The 18,757-nt window shown below is 65.3% G+C and overlaps 1 protein-coding gene across 2 annotated transcripts; it reads right to left on the bottom strand.

Annotated features, from left to right (window-relative positions):
- Window positions 1-494: 494 nt before the first annotated feature.
- On the bottom strand, window positions 495-5,439 carry NAGK (N-acetylglucosamine kinase). 2 transcript variants are annotated; one of them, XM_082051905.1, is made up of 10 exons: window positions 3,989-5,439; window positions 3,697-3,781; window positions 3,328-3,426; window positions 3,122-3,263; window positions 2,932-3,042; window positions 2,735-2,847; window positions 2,460-2,547; window positions 2,126-2,223; window positions 1,983-2,061; window positions 495-1,908 (listed from the first exon to the last, which is right to left on the bottom strand). In XM_082051905.1, the coding sequence occupies exons 1-10, from the start codon at window positions 4,363-4,365 to the stop codon at window positions 1,721-1,723; spliced, it is 1,380 nt and encodes a 459-aa protein (XP_081908031.1). In that variant the 5' UTR covers window positions 4,366-5,439; the 3' UTR covers window positions 495-1,720. The 2 variants fall into 2 exon arrangements, with proteins under 2 accessions (XP_081908031.1, XP_081908032.1); XM_082051906.1 differs by having other exon boundaries at window positions 4,008-4,176.
- Between the last annotated feature and the right edge of the window lie 13,318 nt (window positions 5,440-18,757).

An 18,757-nucleotide genomic window follows, 5' to 3' on the forward strand; every position in this document is an offset into this window, starting at 1 on the left:
ATCTTTTTCTTCTTTTTTCTCCTCTTTTTCTTCTTTTTCATATTTTTATTTTCTTATTTTTCTTTTCCTTTTTCTTTTTTCCTTTTCCTTTTTCTTTTTCCTTTTTCTTTTTCCTTTTTTTTCCTTTTTTTTCCTTTTTCTTTTTCCTTTTTCTTTTTCCTTTTTCTTTTTCCTTTTTCCTTTTTTTTTTTCCTTTTTCTTTTTCTTTTTTCTTCTTCTTTTTCCTCATTTTTATTTTTCTTCTTTTCTCTTATTTTTTCTTCATCCTTTTTTCTTTTTTCTTCTTTCATTCTTTTTTATTTTCCTTTCTTATTTTTTTTTTATCTTTGTCTTTTTGTCTCATTTCTTCTTTTTCTGTCCCATTTTCTCTCCCTTTCTCTCCTCCTTCTCTCTTTTTGTTCTCTTCCATTTCTCACTGCAGCCCAACCCTGAGCCAGCTCCCCAGTCCCCCCCCCAGTGCCCCCCCTGCCATGACAGAGACACCGTCCCCCCCTCCCAGTGCCCCCCCTGCCATGACAGGGACATCTGCACCAGCTCAGGTTGCTCAGAGCCTGCCCAGCCTGGCCTGGGATGTCTCCGGGATGCTTCAGCCACCACCTCTCTGCACCACAGAGGAACCTCCTGGTCCATTTCAGCTCCATTTCCCGCGGGCTGGAGCTCTGGGGTCCCGTTGCTAATTCTGCATCTTTGCTGATTGTTTTGTGTCTCTGGTCTGGCTGAAATAGCTCTCATGATATTGAAGTGTCTGCCCGATTCGGGCTGTATCTGACGTACCCGTCACAGCGACTGGACACGTCCCTCAGCATCCTCTCCGAGCTCCGCGTTTGTGTCCCAGCACGGTCCGATCTCCCCCATTTGTCCCTTTTGTCCCGATTCCCCGACTCGGGGCTTTTCGCCCCAACACCAAATCATCCCAAACGTCCCAATAACCCGTTTGTCCGGGAATCTCTTTTCCAGCTGATGTCGCAGGTTTGTGCTGATCAGAAGTTCCTTGTGGCGGCCGCCGTCCTGCTGGGCTCCTGCTTTTCGTTATAGATACGTTTGTACTTATAGATGAATTTTTAGTTAAAAATCTCAACATAAGGTCTTTGGGTGCCTTTCTGACTCCCGCCCTCTGCAGGCAGAGGGATTTTGGAGACATTCCGACAGCGACATCTGGGGTCCCTGATGTCGAGGAGGTTTCTTCAGCCCAGGTTACCCAAAGCAGCGTCTCGGGTGATAAATTCCACACCAAATAGTTTATTTCGCTGGCACAGCAGCAGAGAGATCAGCTCGAGGGGTCCCACATGGGACCCTGAACTCAGGCACCCCTGGGCAACCCAGCCCTCACCATCTAATCAAACCCTCACCATCTAATCAAACCCTCACCATCTAATCAAACCCTCACACCAGAGTCTAATACCCAAGTCTGGGCTCTTCTTGCTCCTCAGGGGCTCCTTACAGCGCATTTTCTTCAGAAGCAGCACCTGCTGATGGCTGGAAGGTCATTTTGAACCCCCTCCAGCGTCCCTCACCTAAACCAAACTCTACGGGCAAGTTCACAGCAATTTCGGTTACTAACGAAGCAGCTCGTTAATATTTCCTACCAGCCGCACAAGCTCTTCATCACCAAACCAGCACCACCACCCGTTTGGCCGAGCCCCGGCGCTGCGTGCGGGGGGTCCCTCGGTCCGGGGGGTCCCTCCGTCCCGGGGGTGACGGCACCGGGGGACACGCGCCACTAGAAGACGTGTGTGTAGAAGACGTCGACGTTGTCAGCGTAGTCCAAGGGCAGCGCTTGGCCGATGCTCTGGGCGCCCAGCCGGGCCCCCCCCAGCGCCGAGGAGCGTTTCAGCTTCAGGAGGCTGAAGCGGGTGAAGATGCGGCCGGGGGCCTCGTCCCGCGCCTGCGCCAGCACGCGGATGAACCCTGGGGGGGACACGGCGTTTGGGGGACGGGGGAACCGCGGGACCCCCCCCGGTCGCCCCCATCGCTGCGCTCACCCGCCTGCATGCGCTCCCAGCTGTTCCACACGGAGCCCACGCACACGATGGGCAGCCCCAGCTCCCCCAGGAACAGGCTCTGCGGGGAGGGGGGGTTAGAACCGGGACCCCCCCCATGCGCCCCCGTCCCCACCGGTGCTCACCCGGTCGATTTTGGGCAGCACGGCCACGACGTGGCGAGCCAGCACCTCGCCGGCTCTGGTGAAGACGTGGCAGCAGAGCGGGTCCCCAGCCTGGGCGCCTGGGGACAAAGCAGGGGGTGGGATGGGGACCTGGGACCCCCCCGCACCCACCAGCGCCCGCGCATCCGCCCCGATGGGGGCGCAGGGTGCTCGGGGTGACGGGAGCAAAGGGGCAGAGACCACAGCCGGGGGGTGACGGCAAAGGGGGGACAGTCCCCAGGAGGGGCTGCCCAAGGGCCCAGCCCCCCCGCGCGGCCCCTGCCCCCGTGCCCCCCCAGGAAAGGGGTCTCTTTACCCTCCGCCAGCTTCTGGCAAAACCCCGCGAACTTGGACTTCTCGAAGGTGCGGTAGAGGTGCGTCAGGAGGCCCATCCTGTCCGAGATCTGCCAGCGGGGAGCCCAGCGCTGAGCCCCATATCGCGACCCCTGGGACCCCCCATCCAGCACAGAGCCCCCCAGGACCCTGCTGTGGATCATCCCCCAAATCCCACCACCCCATGGAGCAGCCCGGAGCAACCCCCGGCCCCCAGAACACCCGCACACAGCCCGGACCCCCCGGGCCCCCCAGCACCTGGAAGTAGTCGAACATGGCCTGCTTGATGTACCCCACGTCGTGCGGCGGCACCTCCAGGTTGTCCATGCAGTCAAACACCATCTTGACGGCCTGATGCGCGATCCAGTACGCTGCGGGGAGCCAGGTGAGACCCCCCCGGCGTCCACCACCCCCCCGGCGTCCCCAACCACCCCCCAGTGTCCCCCACCGCCCACCTGAGCCCTCGTCACCCATCATGTGTCCCCAGCCGCCGCAGCCCGTCTCCGACCCGTCGGGGTTGATGAGTTTGCAGTTGGAGCCGGTACCCGAGATCAGGACGATGCCGCCTGCGCAGGACGGAGGGGACACGCACGGTCACCCCCCAAACCGCCCCGGGATGTCCCCCCGCCGTGACGTGTCCCCTACCCTGGTCGGTGGCGGTGGCCATGGCCCCCACGGCGTCGGTGGTGATGTAGTAGCTCTGGCTGAGGTGGGGGAAGCGCCGGTGCAGCTCCTCCGTCAGCTTCCCGATGGCGTCCTTCTGGTCCCCCCCGCTCAGGGACAGCCCCTGCCACAGCGTCCCTGTCACCCCCGGCCGGGGGACACAGCCAGGGGGGGACAGGGGGACTCACCAGCGAGCGGAGGGGGACGTGGGGATCGGCCCCCGCTTTGCTCTTGGCCTCGCTGACCATGCGCTCGATCCTCTCCAGGCACTTCTCGGAGCCGATGAGCTGAGAAATTGGGGGGGGGACACACACTAAAGTCCCCTCCCAACCCCTAAAGTCCCCTCCTAAACCCTAAAGTCCCCCCAAACCCTAAATCCCCCCCCCCCGCAACCCCTGGATTCCATCCCAGGGGAGGTTTGTAGCTTGTAGACCCCCCAGCATCATCTTTAACACCTTCATCCCACCCTGGGAACTTAGGGACAGCCAGCCCCCCCCGCAAATGTCCCACACTGTCCCGCCCCCCCAAATTTAGGGGGGTGCCCCCCCCCAGCTCACCCAATGATTGGTGCAGGGTCCCTCCGTCTCGGCCAAAATCTGCCCATCTCCCGACACCAACACCACCTTGGAGTGGGTGCCCCCGCTGTGGGGACAAAGTGGGGGGGACACACACGCTGCCAGGGGGGACCCACCATGGGCGGAGGTCGGGGGGGGGGGCGCCCCGGCTGCAGCCTCCGGCTGCAGCCGGGGCGCCCCCCCCCCCGACCTCCGCCTGCTTCCCACACAGGTTGGGGGGACTCGAGATGGACACGGGGGGTTTGGGGACAATGGGAACCCCCCCCCACCCCACCCGTGTCGTGACTCCTCACCCCTCCACGCCGCCGAACAGCGACGCCATGGCCGCCGGGACACACCCCGCCCTGGACACGCCCACTGGACACGCCTCACTGGACACGCCTCGCCCAATGGCTCCGCCCACACGCCTCTCTGGCTCCGCCCCCTGCTGTGCTCCAGCTTTAGCCCCGCCCCTCCGGCCGCCCCGGGTCCTTGTGCCCGCCCGCTCAGCGCCACTGCGGGATGGGGATTTGGGGAGGATGGGTGTTGGAAAGCAAAGATGTGGGAAAGCAAGATGTGATCAGGTTTGGTGATGACAGCAGACTGGGAGGAGTGGTGACACTGGGGGCTGTGCTGCCATCCAGAGCCTGGGAGAGTTGGGCAGGGAAACATTTAATGAAACAGAACAAGGGCAAGTGTAGAGTCTTGAATCTGGGCAGGAACAACCCCAGGTTCCAGTGTAAGTTGTGAATGAGCTGTTGGAGAGCAGCATAGGGGAAAGGGACCTGGGGGTCCTGGGGACAGCAGGGTGACCATGAGCCAGCACTGGGCCCTTGTGGCCAGGAAGCCAATGGTACCTGGGGTGGGTTAGAAGGGGGTGCTCAGTAGGTCAGAGAGGTTCTCCTGCCCCTCTGCTCTGCCCTGGGGAGACCACACCTGGAATCTTGTGTCCAGTTGTGGCCCCTCAGTTCCAGCAGGACAGGGAACTGCTGGAGAGAGTCCAGCGCAGCCACCAAGATGCTGCAGGGAGTGGAGCATCTCCCGTGGGAGGAAAGGCTGAGGGAGCTGGGGCTCTGGAGCTGGACAAGAGGAGACTGAGGGGGGACTCATTCATGGGGATCAATATGGAAAGGGGGAGTGTCAGGAGGATGGAGCCAGGCTCTTCTGGGTGACAACCAATGGTAGGACAAGGGGCAATGGGTTCAAACTGGAACACAGGAGGTTCCACTTAAATTTGAGAAGCAACTTGTTGGGGGTGAGGGTGGCAGAGCCTGGCCCAGGCTGCCCAGGGGGGTTGTGGAGTCTCCTTCTGTGCAGACATTCCAACCTGCCTGGACACCTTCCTGTGTAACCTCAGCTGGGTGTTCCTGCTCCATGGGGGGATTGCACTGGATGAGCTTTCCAGGGCCCTCCAACCCCTGACACTCTGGGGTTCTATGAAAGCAAAGACGTGGGAAAGCAAGACGTGCGGTTCCAGCCACCTGGATGACAGAGGAAGATCAACACTAACGTGACCATCTGGACGGTCAAAGAAGAAATAGTGCTGACATAGTTGGATCACAGCAACCAGTCAAAATATAAAGGGGCTTGGACAGGTTGTGCTGAAGTACGTTTCTCATAATTGTAAAGAGCGACAGCCCAGGCTCGTGAGAACGGTAGAACGGTATCTCGGGCCGGAAAAACGCCCCAAGTACATGTGATGTGTGTCATTGGGCCGGGTCTGTGAATGAGTGGGAATGCAGCTGAAACAGACATGAGTGTGGTGTGTGTTTAATGACAATTATGGATAAAACACTGTCAATGGTTACTAAAGAGTCCTGGGCCTGGCTCGGCTCTGCTCTGTGCCCCTTCCCGACCAACATCTCCGCCTGTGTGTGTCCCTGTGTCCCGCTGCGTGTCACCAGACACGGGCACAGGACGTGTCTGCGCCAGGAGCCACCACGGCACCGCCGCCCTGATCCGTCCCTCCTGGGGGGACAAGGACTCGGGGTTCCCCCCACCGGGAGCGGGCACCCCTGCCCTCATTAGGGCATCGCTAACAAGCGGCTGTCAGCTCCATCGGCCGACGGACGGAGGGGGTGGCAGCTGAGCCCCCCCCGGGCATCGAGGCCCCTTCTGCGGGTGACAGCGGGTGACAGACACTGTGCGCTGCTGCCACCTCTGCACCGGGGCTGACGCGGGGGGAGGTGGATGGAGGGGGTGGGGGGGATGGAGGGGTAGGTGGACGGACGGACGGACGGATGGATGGATGGGTGGACAGATGGATGGATGGATGGATGGATGGATGGATGGATGGATGGACGGATGGACGGACAGATGGATGGATGGATGGATGGATGGATGGATGGATGGATGGAGAAGACAGGCAGGATGAAAGGATGGGTGGGAGGAAGGAAGGAGGGAAGGAGCAGATGGAGGAGCAGACAGGGGCTGATGGATGGACAGAGGGATGGACAGAGCGATGGAGAAGATGGAAGTGCAGGCGGATGGGGAGGGTGGTGGGGGGGCTGGAGAGGATGCAGAGCTGGATGGCTGAGCCGGCGGATGGAGAAGATGGAGGGGCAGATGGAGGAGACAGAGGGGCGGATGGATGAAGAGGATGGATGGATAGAGGGACGGATGGGTGGGATAGAAGGGCAGAGAGATGAAAGGCTGGCGGGGCGGGTGGAGCGGTGGGTGGCTGAGCAGATGGCGGCTGGATGAACGTATCAGAATGGAAAGAGGAGGCAGACGGGGCGGCAGGGGGAGGTGAGGAGGGGGTGTCACAAGATGGGGGTGGCAGGACGGTGACCGTGGGCAGGGGCCGGTCCCAGCCTGCAGGACACACCAGGTCACCCCACATGTGGCCCGGCGGTGTCACTGCTGCCGGGGGTGTCTGGGCTGGGGTGCTGGGACGGGGACACCAGCGGAGCAGCCGGTGAGGGACGGGGGTCAGGGCCCCCCCGCTGGCTCAGCCCTTCTGGGGCTCCCCCAAACCGTGGGGCACAGGCTGGGACACGGGCTGGGGGTGCCCCATGTCCCCAGGGTGCTGCAGAGGGTCCCGGTGGGATGGGGACTGTGGTCACCCCCTCTGCGTGGCTCAGGGGACAAAGGCACCTGGGGACACCCGCATCCTTCCCAAGCATTTCGCAGGGTGGGAATCCTGGGGGGGCTGCGCCTGGGACCCCCCAAGGCCAACAGCAGGTGCAGGGAGCACCACGGGCACAGGGGAACCCCCCAAAAACCCCCGGCTGCCCCAAAGACGGGGGGAGCGGAGCGGCAGGGGAAGGGGAAGGGTTAATGTGCAGTGAGTGTGTGTGTGAGCAGCCCCTGAGCCCACCGCCCCTGTGCCCTCATTAAGTGCGGTGGCACCAAGCTGTCTGGGGACAGGGGACAGGGGACAGGAACCCGCTGCCTTTGTCTCAACTTGTGGCAAAGTTTGAGCGGAGCCGGCGGCGGCTGCCGAGGGGCCGGGAGCTGTGGGGTGAGTCCGTGGGGTGAGTCCATGGGGCGAGTCCGTGGGGCTGTGGCGGGTGTCCCGCGAGGGCCGTGGGACGGGACAGCGATGTCCCCACGCGGGCTGGATGTCACCCTCGGTGCCAGGGACACGATGGGGTGATGCTGGGTGCATCTCACCCGGGGATGGGGAACAGAGAGCAGCAGTCCCCAGGACCTCCAAGCCTGCCCCCAGGACCTCCAAGCCTGTCCCCCCCGGCCGCGGTGACTCCCCCATCTCGGCTCCAACCAGAGTGAGAGGTGGCACCACCCACGCCAACCCCGGGCGAGTGGGAGGCGCGTGGGCTTGTCACCAGCTTGGGGTAAGATACGGCGATTTGGGGGCTGTGGGCAAACAGGCAGCAAATCCCCCCCGGTTCCTCCACTGCTCCCTTCCACACCCCCCAGAAACGGGGTGCAGGAGCTGGGAATTCCCCAGGGGACCCCGGGCACCCCCGGGTGGCTCCGGCCCCAAAGCCGCCATTGGGTCCTGGGTGGGTGTGGGGAGGACGAGCGAGGACACCAGGACAGAGAGGGCACGTCGGCACGTGGGGCCGTGGGCTGAGCCCCGCTTCATTAAGCCGGGCTGAGCCCCGCTTTGTTAGGTCGCCCCAGCCCCGCTTGGTCAGCCCGAGCACCCCGGGGTGCCCTGCGGGACCCACCTGGCGAGGCAGAGGAGGGACAGCACGGGAGGAAGGCCCCGCCGCGGCGCTTCCATCGGCTCTGCCGCCCTCGGCACAGCGCGGCAGCGCCCGGCTTGGGGGGCTGGGAGATATTGGGGGGTCCGGATCCGTCCTGCCGCCGTGGGCTGGGGAAGGGGCTGTGGCGGTGGGTGGGTGACGGAGCCGTCACCGGGTCCATCCCAGGGACACCCCATGGGGAGGAAGAGTCCGGTGAGCGGCAAAACGGGGCTCAGGGCGGCACTGGGACGGGGCTGGCGGCTGCGGAGGGGCTGGATGCTGCCCCATGGCCGGGTGGCCTTCAGGGACAGATTTGGGGTGACCTGGGAGCGGCCACCCGAGCTGCCATCCCCTTGAACCCGTCCCCTTGAACCCGTCCCCATCCCAGCGCAGTGACACCGGGGCGATGGAGCACGGTTGGGTCCGGCACAGCTCACAGCCACCGCTGTGCCACCGGCACCGGGAGCAACGGGACAACGAGAGCCCTGGGAGGGCAGAACCACGGACGCCTGGGTGACACGGGCTCTGTCCGTCTGCCCTTCCTCACACCCGGCATCTTCCTCCGGCTCCAGAACCCCTTTGTGTTTCCAGAGATTGCGTCTGTGCGGTAGGTACCGTATTGTTCTGCTGCCCGTTCCCATAGTGTCCGTCTGTCTGGTGCTCCATCTACCCATCCATCCCTCCATCCATTCACCCATCCATCCCTCCATCCCTCCATCCATCCCCCCATCCATCCCTCCATCCATCCCTCCATCCATCCCTCCATCCATCCCCCCATCCATCCCTCCATCCATCCACCCATCCCTCCATCCATCCCTCCATCCATCCATCCCTTCATCCATCTGCCCATCCCTCCATCCATCCACCCATCCCTCCATCCATCCACCCATCCCTCCATCCATCCATCCCTTCATCCATCCTTCCATCCATCCATCCATCCATCCATCCATCCATCCATCCATCCATCCATCCTTCCATCCTTCCATCCATCCATCCACCTATCCCCCTCCATATATCCATCCATCCATCTGTCCGTCCGTCCCTCCATCCATCCATCCACCCCTCCATCCCTCCATCCATCCCATTTGGGGGCTGCAGGGGTGGTTTGTCCCCAGTCCTGTGGGGGACAGCACGACGGCCACCAGCTGGTCGCCGGCACCACCGGCCAGTGAGGTGGCATTTGTCCTCCAAGCCCGACATTGGCAGAGGGGACACGGAGGTGACATCTGGAAGGGCATGGGGAGATGACATGGGGGGCACAGAGAGGTGACATGGGGACCATGGGGGAGGCAGCATCAGGGACTGAGCTCAGGTCACTGTGGGGTCGCGGTGCTGGGGACACCCGGATAGTCCCACCGGAGCTCAGGGTGGCTCCTGTGTCACCGGCTGCACAGGGGGGGCTGCAGCATGGTTTTGGGGGGGCAGCAGCTCTGAGGGTCCGGGCTGAGTGTGGGGCTCGTCCCCATAGACCTTTCACTGGGGGATGTCACCTGTGTCACTCCCAGATCCACCTGCCTGCCCTGTGCACCATGGGGACAGGGATGGGGACAGAGACAGCTCCTGGCCCCCCCGGCCCTTCAACCTCCCTATCCTGAGCACCCACCCCCCCGTGCCGAGCGGTTTTGCCGACTCAGCATTTCCCAGCTCCCCCCGGCTCAGCCCCGGGTGGGGGTCCCGGTGCTGGGGGGGTCGGGGCCTCGGAGGCAGAGCCGGGGGGGTCAGGGGGCGGCCGAGCTGCCGGCGCCGCTCATTAGCGCTGATCTGTGCACCGCTAATTGATATTATTGCAGGGCGGGGCCGGAGAAGGGGGAGCGGGGGCGGGGGGGGACAGGATCCCCCAGCACAGGGACATCCCGAGGCCACACCCCCCCCCTTTTCCGCAGCATTTCCCGCCCCGTGCCTCAGTTTCCCCATTTGTGTGCACACGCGTGTGCGTGGCCATGCTCAGGCGGGGGGCGGCGTGTGCTCACCCGTGGGGCCGCCTACGTGTGCGACGGGTGCGGGGGTGACCCCGTCCCCCGTGTCCCCCGTGTCCCCCCACGCGTGGGTGCCCCGCGGCACAGGCACACGCCTGACCTAGTTCTCTCCCGCGCCGGCAGCCGGGGGGGGCGGAGGCTGAAAACGAGTTAATAAAGCGGGCGGGAGGGATTTGTTCCGCCTGACAGGAGCGGATTTGCAGCTGGTGGCGTCACCCAGCCGGTGTCACCGCGCTGCCACCCCCCGGTCCCGCGGTGCCACCAGAGGGACATGCACCTGCACCCACGGGTGGCCGTGGGGCTGTGCTGGGCACTCCCCGGGAGCCCACGGAGGGGCCGAGGTCTTGGGGTGCAGGGGGTGTCCCCCGATGGGTGCAACGTCAGGGGTGCCCGCCCTGTATCACCCACCCGGGAACCCCCCCACCCGTGTGGGGGGACTCCGGCGTGTGTCCCGGGGGGGATTTGGGGGTCAGCCCAGGAGAGCAGAGCCCACAGGCGATGCCACCTCTGCCCCCCCGCTTTGTGTCCTCAGGGGCGCAGGGGACCCAGTGACGCTGCGGGTGGCGTCAGGGGCCTCTAAGCCCCGCCTGGGCCGGCGCTAAGCGGGATCAGGGGCTCAGGCAGATCCCGGCCTCGCTAATCCCCGGCTGACACAGCCCGAGCCCCCGGCCCCCCCGGGACCCCCTGCCCGGGCACCCAGGGGCTGCCCCCGCGGGTGAGACCCAGGGGTTCGGGGGTCCCTGGGGCGCTGCTGTTGTGTGGGTGCTGATGCTATGGGGGTGCAGTGGGGTGCAGTGTGTGTACACCCCCCCCGGGCACCAGCATCCCCCCCGCTGTGCGGGTCACCCCTGGGTGCTGGGTGACTCCCGCACCCCTCACCCCCAGGGGGTCTCCGGGGGGACAAGGGGACAGTGGGTGACAATGTCCTGGCACCATGTCCCTTCACTGAGGGACACCAGACCCAGAGTCACATCCCAGCCTCGGCGGTGTCACCCGTGGGGTGTCCCGGGTGTCCTGCGGAGGTGTCACCCCGGGAGGTCCCCGCTGTGTCCCCACCAGCTGGGAAACCAGAGGGCAGTCCAGGCTCGGGAGACCCGGGCTGGGCAGCGGCAGCTTGCACCCCCAAACAGGGGACACGGGACCCCCAAACCCTCACCAAGGGGAGACGAGACCCTCGAACCCCCACCCAGAGGAGATGGGAACCCCAAACCCCTACCAAGGGGATACAGGACCCCCAAAGTCCTGCCGAGGGGACCTGGGACCCCCAAACCCCTGACAAGGGGAGATGGGACCCCAGATCCGGGGGACCACCCCAAATCTAGATGGGAATCCCATGGCCAGGGAAGCACCCACAGCCACAGATATTTTCACCATGGGGCAGCGGGGAGCAGGGCCATGGGGGGCTTCCCTGCACCCCAACAGGCACCTGGGCCTCCCGGGGGACCCAGCACCCCACAGCACACGGTTGGGGGGTCCCGGGGCACCTCTCCAGCCCTGCTGGGCTTCAACCACCCCCCGAGGAGCTGCGTGGGCTGGGGACCTTGGTGGCATCGCATGGGGCCAGTGTGGGGCAGGGGCATGGGGGGCCTCTTGGACCAACCCATGGGAACAGGCTGGGCTGCCCTGCAACCCCATGGGGACACGCTGGGCTCCGGTACCACCCCATGGGGACATGGTGGGCTCCCCTACAACCCCATGGGGACACATTTGGCTCCACATGGGGACATGGTGGCCTCAGACCCCATGGGGACACACTGGGCTGCCCTAGAACCCCATGGGGACACGCTGGGCTGCTGTACCACCCCATGGGGACACACTGGGCTGCCCTAAAACCCCATGGGGACACGCTGGGCTCCTGTACCACCCCATGGGGACACACTGGGCTGCCCTAAAACCTCATGGGGACACGCTGGGCTCCGGTACCACCCCATGGGGGCACACTGGGCTCTTGTACTACCCCATGGGGACATGCTGGGCCGCCCTACAACCCCATGGGGACACGCTGGGCTCTTGTACTACCCCATGGGGACACAGTGGGCTGCCCTAAAACCCCATGGGGACACGCTGGGCTCCAGTACCACCCCATGGGCACACAGTGGGCTGCCCTAAAACCCCATGGGGACACACTGGGCTGCCCTAAAACCCCATGGGGACACGCTGGGCTCCTGTACTACCCCATGGGGACACACTGGGCTCCAGTACCACCCCATGGGGACACAGTGGGCTGCCCTAAAACCCCATGAGGACATGCTGGGCTCCGGTACCACCGCGTGGGGAGATGCTGGGCTGCCCTACAACCCCATGGAGACACACTGGGCTCCTGTACCACCCCATGGGGACACACTGGGTTCTGGTACCACGCCATGGGGACACGCTGGGCCCAGCTGGCTTGCGCTGGAGTGACACTGGGACACGGCAGCAGGTTCCCGGGTGGCTGTGGGGGGGGGTACATCCCACCGGCACCTATAGTCCCCACACCTCCCTTTGCCCGCTGGGCCCCCGTCACCCCCAGCTCTCCCCAGCCGCAGCGGGGGGTCGGGGGCGCCCCCAGCCCGGGGTGTCCCCAGCGCCCAGCGAGCTGCGGGCTCACCCGGCCGGGTCCCCAGCCGCGGTGCATTCACGGTTCGGGGAGCACATCACGGCTGAGGGGAGGTGACAGCAGAACCTTTCCCGGAACAAACTGGAATATAGTATCAGGCAGGGCTGACCGGAGCGCGACCCCCCGCCCAACACGGAGCAAATTAGCGGAGACCGAAATAGCCGCGGCCGCGGCGCAGCGCCCGGCGCTCCGGGCTGTCAGCCCGCATCAGCGCGGCCGAACGGAACGGAACGGGACGGAACGGGACGGAGCGAGCGCGGCGGGCGGGGCGGGGGGGCGCGCAGCTGCTGCCCCTGCCTCCCTGCTGCGCCCCGCGGGGCCGGCGGCGGGGAGGGGGCGGGGGGCGAGAAACGCGGGGATGTGCGGGGCTTGGGGGGCAAAATCCAATCGATGGGGATGTGTGGGGCTTGGGGGGCAAAATTGCATCCATGGGGATGTGCGGGGCTTGGGGGAGCAAAATCCGATCGATGGGGATGTGTGGGGCTTGGGGGGCAAAATTGCATCCATGGGGATGTGCGGGGCTTATGTGGGGAGCAAAATCTGATCGATGGGGATGTGTGGGGCTTGGGGGGCAAAATTGCATCCATGGGGATGTGTGGGGCTTGGGGAGGCAAAATTGCATCCATGGGGATGTGTGGGGCTTGGGGGGGGCAAAATTGGAACTATGGGGATGTGCGAGGCTTGGGGGGGACAAAATTGCATCCATGGGGATGTGTGGGGCTTGTGGCGGGGGAGCAAAATTACATCCATGGAGCTTGGGGAGCAAAATCCCATCCACGGAGATGTGTGGGGCTTGGGGGGCAGGGGGAGCAAAATCCCATCCACGGGGATGTGTGGGACTTATGGGGCAAGACCCCATCTGTAGGGATGTGTGGGAGGCTTCCTGGCGGGGTGGTTGGGGGGAAGAAAGGTGTGTGTGTAGGGATGGGGGGGCTGAGAAAGGTCCGTCTGTGGGGATGTGTGAGGCTTGGGAGGGGTCATGCAAAATTGCATCTATGGGGTTCTGGGGGCAAAATCGCATACGGGGGGGGTGTGTGGGGCTTGGAGGGCAAAGCCCCATCCGTGGGGATGAAATCCCACCCGTGGGGATGAGTGGGGTGGGGGAGGCATCCTGGGGTGGGGGGAAAGACGTGTGCGTGGGGATGGGGGGCTGAGAAAGGTCCATGTGTGGGGATGTGTGGGGTTCGGGCGTCGAAGCCCCATCCAGGAGGATGCTCAAGGCTTAGGGGGGGCAGAACCCATGTGTGGGGATGTGTGGGGCTGGGGGAGGCAAAACCCCATCCATGGGGACAAGCAGGGGCGGGGGTGGGATGAGCACCCCCAGCCCACGGGGGTGTGCAGGCTGGGGGGTGGCAGGCGGGATCCATGGGGCGACTCCCCACCCTGCTCCATGAGGATGCAGCGGGGCGGGGGGGGAGTGAGAAACCCGGGGGTGCCCGGGGGGGCGCTGGGGGCAGGAGCTGGGGTGCGGGTGGTGTGGGGGGAGATGCGGGCGGGGCGGGGGGAGAAGCAGCAAACAGCTCTGTCAGATACACGGAGAGCAGGAGGCGGCCGCGCCGCTCCCGGGGTGCGCTCGCACATTACTCGTGCACGGGTGCCCGGCCGCGGCGGGGGCGCTCCCAGCGGCGGGGGGCGCTCCCAGAGGCGGGGGCGCTCCCAGAGGCGGGGGCGCTCCCAGAGGCGGGGGGCGCTTCCAGAGGCGGGGGGCGCTCGTAGCGGCGGGGGCGCTCGTAGCGGCGGGGGACGCTCCCAGAGGCGGGGGGCGCTCCCAGCGGCAGGGGCGCTCGCAGCGGCGGGGGCGCTCCCAGCGGCGGGGGGCGCTCGCAGCGGCGGGGGCGCTCCCAGAGGCGGGGGGCGCTCGTAGCGGCGGGGGCGCTCGCAGCGGCGGGGGCGCTCCCAGCGGCGGGGGGCGCTCGCAGCGGCGGGGGCGCTCCCAGCGGCGGGGGCGCTCCCGTCGGGGCGCGGACACGGACCGCGCGGCCATTTTGTTGCTGGGTTGAACTGGAAAGAAAGAAGGGAAAAAAGAAAATAGAAATAAAAGGGGAAAACCCCAGCCCGACACCAGGCGGAGCGCAGCCACGCAGCCGCCCGGGGCCTGCCCGCCCCCACTGCAGCACGGGAGGGTCCCAGGGCCCCTCCAGGACCGATCCTGCCCCCCTGATCCCCAGGACGGGGCTGAGCCCCGATGTGCTGGTGTCCCCGCTCTGCTCTTGTCCCCGTTGTGCTGGTGTCCCCTTGTGCTGGTGTCCCCGCTGTACTGCTGTCCCCCTGTGCTGCTGTCCCCGTTGTGCTGGTGTCCCCCTGTGCTGCTGTCCCCCTGTGCTGCTGTCCCCATTGTGCTGCTGTCCCCACTTTGCTCGTGTCCCCGTTGTGCTGGTGTCCCCCCGTGCTGGTGTCCCCGCTCTGCTCGTGTCCCCGTTGTGCTGCTGTCCCCGCGGCTGCGGGCACTGCCACAGGACACAGGGGATCCCGGTGAGGTGGGGAGGGGCTGATGGGGGGTTCTGATCAGGGGTCCCCCCAGGGCGGGTAGTGTGGGGGCTGCGGGGGTGCGGAGTGCCCTGCTTGGGTGCCTGGGGTGCCCGGGGTGCTCAGGGTACCCAGGGTGCCGAGAGTACCTGGGGTTCTTGGGGTGCCCAGGATGCTCAGGACGCCTGGGGTCCCTCGGGGTGCTCAGGGTCCCCAAGGTGATGGAGTGCTTGGAATGCTCAGGGTGCTAAGGATGCCTAGGGTGCCTGGAGTTCTCCGGGTACCCAGGATGCTCAAGGATGCTTGGAGTGCCCAGAGTGCTTGGGATGCTCAGGGTACCCGGGGTGCCAAGGATGCCTGGGGTGCCCAGGATGCTCTGGGTCCCCTTGGGGTGTTCCGGGTCCCCAGAGTTCTTGGGGTTCTCAGTGTCCCCGGGGTTCTCAGGGTGTTCAGGGTGCCCAGAGTTCTTGGGGTGCTCAGGGTCTCCAGTGTTCTTGGGGTGCTCGGGGTCCCTGGGGTTCTCGGGGTGTTCTGGGTCCACAGAGTTCTTGGGGTGCTTATGGTCCCCGGGGTTCTCAGGGTGTTCAGGGTCCCCAGAGTTCTTGGGGTGCTCAGGGTCTCCGGGGTTCTCGGGGTGCTCGGGGTCCCCAGAGTTCTCGGGGTGCTCGGGGTCCCCGGGGTTCTCGGGGTGCCCCGCACCCAGGCAGTGGCTGATGGTCCCAGCAGTCGCACATCTGGGTGCAAAGGCCAAAACCACCCCCCAACCCCCCCCGGCTCTCGCAGCTGCTTCCAGCCCCGAGCCGGGGGCTCCCGCTCCAGCCCGAGCAGCCCCGGGAGCGGAAAGGGGGAAAAAACGGGGATTTGAGGGGGAAATGGGAAACCTTGGGGCGGGGGGACACGGGAGAGGGCAACGGCCCAGGCGGGCCCCGCACCACCGGCGGGCCCCCCCAAATCCGGGCCGTCCCCCCTCCGATGAGCTTCCAGCAGCTTCCAGCCGCCGCTTGGGAGCAGCTGCTGCCAGAACCGGTGTGAAAACGGGCGATTTCCAGCAAACCCCAGACACCAGCTGAGAAAAACACGTATTTTGCACTAGAAAACGCTCAACATTGCGGCTGCTGGGGGGGGGGCCCTGCTCGGTGGGGGGAGCAGGTGACTCGCCCCGAATCCCCCGGGTCGGCAGGTACCTGCCCCAGCCCAGCCCCCCCGCAGGGCCCCCCGCTCTGCTGCTGCTCGGTGCCCTCTTGGGGGTGCCCGGGGCAGACCCCGGGCTGGGGGGCCGGGCTGGAGCCCCCCGGGGTCAGCGCTCAGCCCCGGAGCCCCCTGCTCAGCGGCGGGACCGGCGGCGTCACAGCAGCGCGGGGAGGGGGGCTGGCCTCGGCACCCCCCGTGTGCACACCCCATGCACACACCCCCCCATGCACACACACCCCATGTGCACACCCCCCCATGCACCCCCCCCCATGCACATACCCTGCCATGCACTCACCCCCCCCATGCACACACCCCCCCATGCACACACCCCCCCATGCACACACACCCCGTGTGCACAGACCCCTATGCACCCCCCCTCCCATGCACACACCCCCCCATGCACACACCCCCCATGCACACACCCTGCCATGCACTCACCCCCCATGCACACAGCCCCCCATGCACACTCACCCCGTGTGTACACCCCTCCAGGCCCCCCCCATGCATGCAGGCTCCATGCAGATCCCCCCCACCATGCACTCTGCACACACACCCCCGTGCACATACACCCTGGGCACCCCCCATGAATGTACAGCCACAGCCCCCCCATTCACACCCCATGCATATAAACCCCATGCACTCCGCCCCTATGCACACGCACCCCCATGTATATAAACCCCATGCACCCCCCCGCGCTCTCCGGAGCCTCAGCGTGGTTGGGGGGGGCGAGGGGCAGCGCGGCAGCAGCGGCTGGGGGGGAGCCCCCTGGGGGCAAGAACAACAGGGGGTGCAGGGGGATACACGGGGGGGAAGGAGGCTGGGGGGGGGCAAGGAGAAGGCAGGGGGTGCAGGGGATGCAGCGGGGTTCAGAGGGGTGCAGGGGGTGCAGGGGGAAGACAGGAGGATGTAGGGGGTGCAGGGGGAAGACAGGGGGTGCAGGGGATGCAGTGGGGTTCAGAGGGGTTCAGAGGGGTGCAGGGGGTGCAAGCGGAAGGCAGGGGGTGCAGGGGGGTGTAGGGGATGCAGGGGGGTTCAAAGGCGTGCCGGGGGGTGCAAGGGAAAGGCAGGAGGATGTAGGGGGTGCAGGGGGAAGACAGGAGATGCAGGGGAGTTCAGAGGGGTTCACGGGGCTGCAAGGGGGTGCAAGGGGAAGGCAGGGGGTGCAGGGGATGCAGCGGGGTTCAGAGGGGTGCACGGGGTACAAGGGGAAGGCCGGGGCTGCAGGGGGTACAAGGGGAAGGCAGGGGGTGCAGGGGGGTGTAGGGGATGCAGAAGGGTTCAAAGAGGTGCAGGGGGGTGCAAGGGGAAGGCAGGAGGATGTAGGGGGTGCAGGGAGGGTTCAGAGGGGTTTAGGGGGTGCAGGGGATGCAGGGGGGTGCAAGGGGAAGGCAGGAGGATGCAGGGGGTTCAGGGGGCTGCAAGGGGGTGCAAGGGGAAGGCAGGGGGTGCAGGGGGCTGCAGGGGGAAGGCAGGAGGATGTAGGAGGTGCAGGGGGGGGTCAGAGAGATGCAGGGGGTGCAGGGGGGTGGTCGGCACGTGCTAAAGGTGCCCCAAATCTGCAGCCCCGGGCAGCGGGTGTGACCTGGGCACAGGGTGACATGGGGGGGTCAAAGGGCTCTTCTGGCCCCCCCGTCCCCTGGGCAGCCCCGCGGGGGGACCAGCGGCTCTGAGTGGGGGACACCAGCTCTGCCCCCCGCCCGGGGCCGTGCAGGGGGGTGCACGTGTGACAGGTCCTGCCTGTCACCTCGTCACTGAGCCCCCCCGCCTGCAGTGAGCACCCCCAAAATGAGCACCCCTGCACCCAGTAGTGAGCACCCCAGCACCCCCAAAATGAGCACCCCTGCACCCAGCAGTGAGCACCCCAGCACCTCCAAAACGAACACCTCAACACCCAGCAGTGAGCACCCCAGCACCTCCAAAATGAGCACCCCTGCACCCAGCAGTGAGCACCCCAGCACCCCCAAAATGAACACCTCAACACCCAGCAGCGAGGGGCTCCACGGCAGCACCCCAAAAACCTCCCCACAGTGGTTAATCCCCTGGGATCCCGTTGGGATTTGGGGGGTCCCCGGGTGCCCCGCAGGGCTGGGGGTTCCCACGCACCCCCGGGTGGGGGGAAGGAGGGAGCGACTCCAGTGAGAGCCTTGAGTGCACAGCCCAGTGCAGCCCGGTGACACCCAGTGCAGATCTGTGCGCCCCCCCCCCCCAGTACAACCCAGTGCAGCCCAGTGACACCCAGTGCAGGTCAGTGCTAGTCCAGTGACACCCAGTGCAGCCCAGTGACACCCAGTGCAGGTCAGTGCTAGCCCAGTGACACCCAGTGCAGCCCAGTGACAGCCCAATACATCCCAGAGCCAGACCAGTACTAGCCCAGTACAGTCCAGTGCATTCCAGTGCATCCCAGTACAGCCCAGTGCAGATCAGTGCCCAACCAGTACCACCCCAGTACAGCCCAGTACATCCCAGTGCCTCTCAGCACAGCTGCAGGTGAGGGAAGAGACTGAGGGTCCCCCCGGGGGATCCCCGAGTTTTGGGAGTGGGAGGGCTCGGTCCCAGACACAGGGGTCCCCATGTGGGTGCAAGGATCCCTATACGGGTGCAAGGATCCCTATATGGGCACAGGGAGTCCCTATATGGATGGAGTGTCCCCATATAGGTGGCAGGGGTCCCATATGGGT

The sequence above is a fragment of the Streptopelia decaocto genome, assembly GCF_964273445.1.
Source record: "Streptopelia decaocto genome assembly, chromosome: 4".
Taxonomy (NCBI): domain Eukaryota; kingdom Metazoa; phylum Chordata; class Aves; order Columbiformes; family Columbidae; genus Streptopelia; species Streptopelia decaocto.